The 7999-nt window shown below is 39.5% G+C and overlaps 2 protein-coding genes across 2 annotated transcripts in view; one reads left to right on the top strand and one right to left on the bottom strand.

Moving 5' to 3' along the window:
- SARC_04672 (hypothetical protein) overlaps positions 1-3185 on the top strand; it is a gene marked incomplete at its 5' end in the record, with an annotated part of 4987 nt that extends 1802 nt beyond the window's left edge. Inside the window, 3 exons of the mRNA XM_014301481.1 lie at positions 889-1005; positions 1798-1875; positions 2915-3185. Coding sequence (XP_014156956.1) covers positions 889-1005; positions 1798-1875; positions 2915-3010 — 291 coding nt within the window. The 3' untranslated portion in view covers positions 3011-3185. The remainder of the gene's footprint in view (positions 1-888; positions 1006-1797; positions 1876-2914) is intronic.
- Positions 3186-3288: 103 nt separating this feature from the next.
- Positions 3289-4591, bottom strand: SARC_04671 (CAMK/CAMKL protein kinase). The gene has a single exon (XM_014301480.1). The coding sequence runs from the start codon at positions 4536-4538 to the stop codon at positions 3609-3611; it is 930 nt and encodes a 309-aa protein (XP_014156955.1). The 5' UTR covers positions 4539-4591; the 3' UTR covers positions 3289-3608.
- Positions 4592-7999: the final 3408 nt, after the last annotated feature.

The following is a 7999-nucleotide window of genomic DNA, read 5'->3' as shown; positions in this document are numbered from 1 at the left end:
TATATATACATATATAGCACGACTATATATATATATATAACACGACTATTATATATATATATATATATATATACATATATATATATATATATATATAAATATAATGCTTTGGACGTACGCAATGCTTTTCTACCGGGACAGCGTCTGATTGCGAGTGTGTCCAGAGACAGTTCAAATATGTATACTGAAGTGCAGCTTACGAGTACTCTCGCTAGTTCACCCATGTCCCTATGGTATATAACAACCAAAGACGCGCAAGTGTGTGCTTCTATCTGTGCTTTATATCTCATATGCGGATGCATAGGTCATGCAATCAACATCCATTGTGTTGGTGTTATGGTTGTATATCCATCCTCGTGTGGTATATGAACACCCCTAACATTCTTCTGAAGTCCGCAATTTCAGGATGACATGCCAATAACACACACACACACACACACCTAACGTAGCTAGAGTTATGGCATGGGTTCGTGGTTTGCTGACTTATTCTCTGCACAGTACTTGGCTCCTTGTATACGCATATGGACGTACACGTCTTCGTGCGGGTCTGTTCTTGTGAACATTTGTTTGCCCTGAAAGTACTTACGAACCCTTGTATCTACGAGGATCTACTGCCTTGTCACACATATCTCATCAACTAACCCTTCTGATTATCAACTCGTATCGTGTAATCGATTTCGTTGCACGTTCTCGTTTGTCTTTGTATGTCTCTCTTTTGATTTGTTTGTACGTATGCGTACATGTATTTGTCTGTGTATGTGTGTATGTTTGTTCGTGTATGTGTGCGTGTATGATTGCGTTTATGTGTGCGTGCATGTGTGCGTACATGTATGTATGTGTGTATGTGTGTGTATATGTGTGTCCACGCTCCTCTGTTTGTGTACCCAGGTGAGCGTGTGGCATAGTTCCGAACATCGCGTGTTTCGCAGGATGACGGACCAAGCCAATGCCGCGATTCTATACTTCACCGCACACAAACCGGAAGCAGTCCTTTCGTCATTCTTGGTATGCCACAGTATATCATGGTAACTCTGTTTGTATCACTCATTTTACTATGTATGGTACCGAACTTCGTGTGTTTGTACGAAATGGACCAATGAGCACTATAAGATGACTGGCACCGATTTCAGGTCCGTTTGGGTCTGGGTGTGTATTGTTAGGTGCATCTGTCTGTGTGTATGCGAATGTACTGTTAGCCTTAGACTGTCTTGTATCGCGGCCTGTTTGATGGCTGTCAATTGTGAGGACTCGAGCACAGTAAAAAAATTCTCATTCAGCGTTGGTTTAGGGTTTATTCAATTGGTATGTCTTTGTTGCTATGGCAGCATGCACGGTATACGTACTCGAATCGCACACCACTTCGATAAGCATATGGAGATCTACACATAAGCTCTCAAATACGCCTACCCACACATGTCGACCCACATCAGTATACCTCTGGACATATGCTGTCCATATTTGAATGTGTTTACGCGTTGATCAAAAGTGTTGGACTTGCTGCTATGTCAACAGCAGGTGTGGCTAAACTGAGCTGGCTGCATGCACACTGCTGCCTTGTTGTATCATTAGTGCGACACGGGTGCGCTCTACTTAGTTGATGACAGTTCCTAGTTTGGGTCATAAGACTGAGGTGTAATCCGATATCTGTGGCATGTTCATTCGCACGTGCACCAGCATCTTCGGTCCGTATTCGTATTCCATTATCTCTGTGTTTGGTCTGTGTTCCAACGCAATGCTCTCTCACTCTCTCTATCTGTGGCAGAACTAAAGCGATCTACTTTTTTTTGTCCTGAACAGGTATGGCTCCACAGCTATCACAATTTATTCACTGCAAAGTGCTCCAGATGCGATAGACACCTGTGCTACGATTCAGAGGTCAGTGACTGCTTTACACAGCGGTAGACTGATATATATATATGTGTGGGTGTGTGTGTGTGTATATGTATATGTGTACGTATGTATGTATGTATGTATGTATGCATGTACGTATATATATATATATATATATGTGTGTGTGTGTATGTGTGTATGTGTGCATGTATATGTATATGTATATGTATATATGCATATATATAACTCAATGCCGAGGCTCTATCATACACTCATAGTCTAAACCTGGTACTGGCGTGTCCACGCCGAATGCCAGTGTGTCCACTTAGAGTTCGAATCTATCCACTATATAATATCTGTTCAGCGCTCACCCCCCCCCCCACCCCCCCCCCTGCGTTCGCTTGTGTTCGTTCAGGATGCATTCATCTGTATTCGCATGTGGCCTATGTGATATGGTCGAGTGCGGGCGATGCGCTCAAGCTCCCCCACATTCCAAAAATAGCGAATGTGTCCATGCAGTGTGTGCTGGGCATACACAAGCGTATTACTAGTTTGCGAACTGTTGACAACCCGCCAAGTATACATATACATATGTACAGTTTATGTATGACACACTACGATATGAATCAGAGGAAGGAGGTTGCCAATTGAGTGTCGTTCAGAGAAACTCTTACCTGATGTCCGTGCCCAGCCCAAGAGCCCAACATATGGAATACCAGTCCAGTTTTCCACTATCCAGTAATTTGACCCTACAAGTCGTATATGACTTCTATAATCTAATCCGAGCTTGTTTTACGGTGGGAAGGCTTGTAGCTTGACACACCCACACTAATCGAACACCATGCTCACCACCACCGCATAACACTTGTACGCTGACACACCGGAGCTCATATCGCAGGCCACTTGGCTCGTGTATGTTCTACACTATTATAACACGTAGGCAGGCACACGTCAGTGGTTTCAGAGAGAAAGGGTGCTGTGGGTGGCACTTAGATATCTCTCCACCTATCTATCTTAAACTCTGGTGGCATCGGTCTCGATATTAACTGTGCCCGTCGTATCTCTTCCTTTATCTATGCTGCAGGAGTTCCAATACCTACCCCCGGTTGTGCGGTCCTTTGCTACAGAGAATAAAAAACACATCGTGTACCACAGGCAATGCCAGTACAGTAGCCGTTGATGCTACGATCGCTGGATAGAATAAAAAACATTAACTAAACTGTGACGTCGAATATGATTTTAGGCGGATACGCCATTGAGAGCAGTGCTTAGGTTTATAAAGATACGCAATCGCTCTTCAAAGTGCTCGGTGGCCATGTGCATGCTCAGCATAAGATGCGAGCATAGGAATAAGAAAATAAACATTTTGTTCTTGTTTGACTATGACTGTTAGATGCTGCCTACAAGAATTGCTCAAGTCCGACTACAAAAGAAAGGGAATTTCAATCCAATTCCGGTGTTCGGACCAGCCAGATTTTATCATTGGGTAGAAGAAGACAGTCCTCACGAAGATACTCTCATGTCCATACACAACGATTTAAGACCTGCACACTATAAGTCACGTGCCGATCTAGCTGCTAACTGACTTGTGCTCATGCGCGTAGAGTACCCTGGAGATGTGAAATGGGGTGATACAATCGCAATTAAAATTGAAGATTTATAGTATGTAGTTTTATATTTTATATTTTCTATTCATTAATATATTTCAGTATCAGTGCTGTATATAAGCTCGCAAGGATCAACCTGGCAGCCTCAGATTCTCATCTTCGTCAACAAACCTACAAGGTATCTAAGTATTCAACAACTTCAGACATTGTCCAGCGCGTAGTTGGCTCGGGATCACACATGTGTATTAATAGAGTCTGCAAGTATCGATCGACGGACCGCCATGTCCTTTTCGACCCCATGATATCATCTCTCAAATAATTCCTGAAACCTGAATCTCGTACGCTCGCACATGTGAAAGGTATTTGGGCTGTGCAGATGGAATAAAAGGTGATACCCAATGACCACACGTCGGCAGCGAGTAGATCAAAATCCAGTCCCCTTGTGTTGTACTGACTATTGTACCTCTCGATTTCCGAAATTAGCTCAGGTGATATATACGCTAACGTCCCACACTTTAAAATGTCCACATACTCGCTTGCAAACTGGCTTTCGCCGAAATCCAAGAGCTTGAAATTGCAAGTATCCGACGACAATGAGATGTTGTCTGATTTGATATCACGGTGTGCGATTCCTTTCTTATGCATGTGTGAAACTCCTGCTGCCAGTTGGCGTGCTATAATTTTAAACCCATCGATGCCCAGTCCTTTGTTGCGGTTTGCCAGCATGTCTACTAGATTTCCTCCATCTGCGCACTCCATCACCAGACACGCCTCGTCGGCTGATGTATATACATTCTCATACATTGTGGCCACATTTGGATGTACACCGATAGCCTTGCCCATTCTATACTCTCTGATCTCGTGGTGCATGGTGTGGTCCACTTTCATTCTTTTCAATGCCACCTTACGCTGGAGTAGATGGTCATAAGCTTTAGTGACTACAGCTGTAGAACCCACCTCGAGTTGAATTTCATCAGTAAACCGCTGTAGTTTTGCTGATCTATTGACCTTACATCCGTGACTCGCTTTCCACATTTCATCAACGTTCACAGGCATGTGACTGATTTTAGTTGGATTTTGCTGCGCATACATGACGGACATTTTCTACTACAATCAAGACGATAAATGTTCTACTGTATCTGTGTGAATACAATATTGCGAATCTGATACTTCTTGATCTCTCGTCAGTCCAATATATATAGTCTCCGAAACTACACAGAATATTAAGAGCACCAAAAACAAACACAAATACGAAAGATATATACCCCAGAAATAGAAATATTAATTCAAAATACAACCACACAAATATGTAAATGCGCAAGAAGTACAACGTTACATACAACACTCAGGAAGTGACCAACGAAGCCAAGCCCAGTCACTGCTATTACTGCTTTTGGGGTGGCTGCTGCGCTGCGGCGGCGCTGCGGCGGCCTTTTTGTTTTAGTAAAGAAGACAATGTTGATGACTGTTGAGTGTGAGGCTTTGAGCAGTGAGACTGTGAGAGTGTGAGACGAAAAAATAGAACTTCATTTTACTTCACTGCAAGATAAAAAATATCCTCTAATTTTTACAAAGAGTAATAAACAATCAAATATATATATAAACATTCATGAGTACTCTTCAACAGTACGATCAAATCTGGCGTTGTTTGACTTTCTCTTTGAAAAAGAAACACAAATTGACTATTTGATCCCCGAAAGCCTGGCGCCCTGGGCCAGTTCTGATTTCTGAAAGATACTGAAATAATCACAAAATACTCACTACTCTCTGATATTTGTATGAACAGTTTTTCTTGTAAGTAATTGAACGAGGGGAAAGTGAATGAATATAAAGGATAAACTATAACTATTGGTCATATATATCATAGTTTACTCATTATTAGATACTCTGCTTTACACGTATCCCCCCCGTCTTTGTTTGGACTCTGCCCACACTGGTCCCCCTCAGGGCATTCCCTTTCTGGCCTTGTTACTTCTGAATTCTAATTTTCTTGTTTAAAAAAAACAAAGTAACTTGTGAAAACAATAAACCCTGACCTAAAACCCTAAACCCTAAAATCGGGGGTGCTTTTTTCAATTTTCACACACACAAGAAAAGGTTATGGAGTTCATTGCCTCATTGGAGTATGGACATAGTTTCAAAAACAGCACCAAACAAAAACACATATTTAGGTTTTTGTTTTCTCTATATAGAATACAGTGGGGTGTGAAATTCTTTTTTTTGAACGAATCATAAAAACAAAAAAACAAAAGGCATATTTTTAGTCATTTTGAAGCTTTTTAAATAAAAACATTTATATATATAAAGTTTTAAGAAACTCCTTTATACAAATATATATTATCTTAAAAAAAGCTAGATGGATGAGCCAAATTAGTCGGGAGGATAGTTAAAATATACTATATTTGTTTGTTTGTTTTTTAATTTCAACAAAAGAGATATGAAATACTGTCTGAATTTTAGAGGGCTATGCTTTTAGCCTTTTATATATTTACATTAATAAATTTAAAAAATAACTATTTGATGGCTGATGGCACATGTATTGTGGTTTACACAAAAAAATTATTACAGTTTTTATCTGCTTTTTTTGTTATTTTATAGATTCTCCTAAAATTTTATTTGCCGAATGAGGAGGTCTACAATTTTTTAAGTTTTGTCGAACCAGAAATGAGAAAACACTGAAACAGGGTTCAACAATCTACAATGTACATACGTTCTTTAACCGTTTGCGTTTCCTCTAAACGCTTTTGTCCTTGGTACTACGTAGACGTGGTCATGGACTCGTGTGTAAAATTTGCGATTCTTCAGGCTCCAGCCTATGTAAATATTTGATCTTACTCACTATTTAGTAGTCTCTCTACTACTCTCTCTATTTACCTCAGGAACGACCGTGGATTTATAGGGTTACGGCCTACAGGCTACAGCCCTACGGGTTAGACACTCTAGGGGTAGTCGGATATGTAATAATGTTTTTATTTATTTATTTGGGTTGGGGGGGGGGGTTTAAAAACAATGCATTGAAACAATTTCTTGGAACGTTTTTAAAAATATCTTTTTTTGTAATTGTAGCCTCCTAAATTGTCAAATTCAACAATCGATTTTAAACTGAGGTCGAGGAGTGACGACAGACGACAGACGAGGACATATTTATGACATAAACAAATATGACAATAGCCTTGTGCTTGTTAGGACAATACTAAAAATAGTCATTTTGTTTTAAAACAAAATATAAAAACAAATCAAAAAGGAACAAATTTGGGGATTTTGTTCTATTTTCATATAAAAACCCCAAATATCATCTGGGACTGGAAAGTTAGGCCCTGTTCTGCAACTCAATATGAAAATGTCAATTTTTGTAAAAGTACATTTTAGATCGATTTTATATTTTTAGATTTTCATTATAGTTAAAATGGGTACAACATCATTCTCAAAAAATATTTGAGTTCCTTATATACCATTGAAAAACGGCCATTATTAACAACCATCGATTTTTACGCCCACGGCAGCTTTTTTACGTAAACATAAATACCGCCAAAAAAAGAAAGAGCAAAAACGAAACCGCGCCATTTCTGAAAACGCGCCATGTATCGTTTTCTTCGTGCTGCTAACTGTTGAGATTTTTCGTTTCATTATCGTTAGAATATTAAAAGTATGGTCGTATTCTGCAAGTGCCACACCATCTATAAGCCACAATGAGTGCAAACCCATCTTACGCGTCTAGATCCATGGATTCTCTTGTGGAGGAAGATGAGGTCACTGGGACTGAATCGGCTGAAGATTCGTCTAACGTGTCTGATCAAAATAGCCATATATCTACATTTGACATTGTCATTGTGCACATTATTTTCATGCACGTTACTTTTCATAATTCGTATAGCAACGCGCCCTTTTCCACGAAAGAACGAATCATATTACATAATGATCAACCATACATATCGCCGATTCTATTTTTGAAAGAGTATTTTGTACAGTTTCAATAGAAATTTTACGTGAATTCAAAAAAAATGGCCATTCTTTTTTACAAAAACAGCTTTTGAAACTTTTGTAAAAACGCGATTATAGATGTTCAAAAAGGTGATTTTGGAAGTATGGACGTTTTTCAAGTTTGAGTTGCAAAACGATTATTTGAGAAGATGCCCATTTTGAATTTTGAAAAATGCTCTTTTTGTTTTTTGAAAAAATGAACATATTCGTCGAAAATGCCCGTAATATTGAGTTGCTGAACAGGGCCTTAAATACTTTCAGATTTGATCTTATTCTTTAGGCCAATGGCTCTTGCCTCAAATATTGTGTCTGATTCATATTTTTTAGCAGGAGTAGACTACAAAATTCGAACGTATTTTACAGATCTCTGGATTATAGATGGGGTCCCGAGCAGAAATCAGGGTCTAGAAATAAACTAAGATACAATTTAAGTCAGTTAGGATTTAGCAGTGGTAGCTTGTGTTCGGGACTGCCTCTTGGTAAGAGCCTTAATATCCTCGATCACACAGGACGTACCTCTAGCTGTTCTTTATTGAATAGTTTTCACTAGAGGTACTAAGTGTTCGTGAACACAGATCTAA

Source organism: Sphaeroforma arctica (genome assembly GCF_001186125.1).
Source record: "Sphaeroforma arctica JP610 unplaced genomic scaffold supercont1.272, whole genome shotgun sequence".
NCBI classification, from domain to species: Eukaryota; class Ichthyosporea; order Ichthyophonida; genus Sphaeroforma; species Sphaeroforma arctica.
This window is presented reverse-complemented; position numbering and strand designations above follow the sequence as displayed.

Coding starts and splice junctions, on each gene's coding strand:
- SARC_04671 (XM_014301480.1), bottom strand. CDS start 4,538: ATGTCCGTCATGTATGCGCAGCAAAATCCAACTAAAATCAGTCACATG.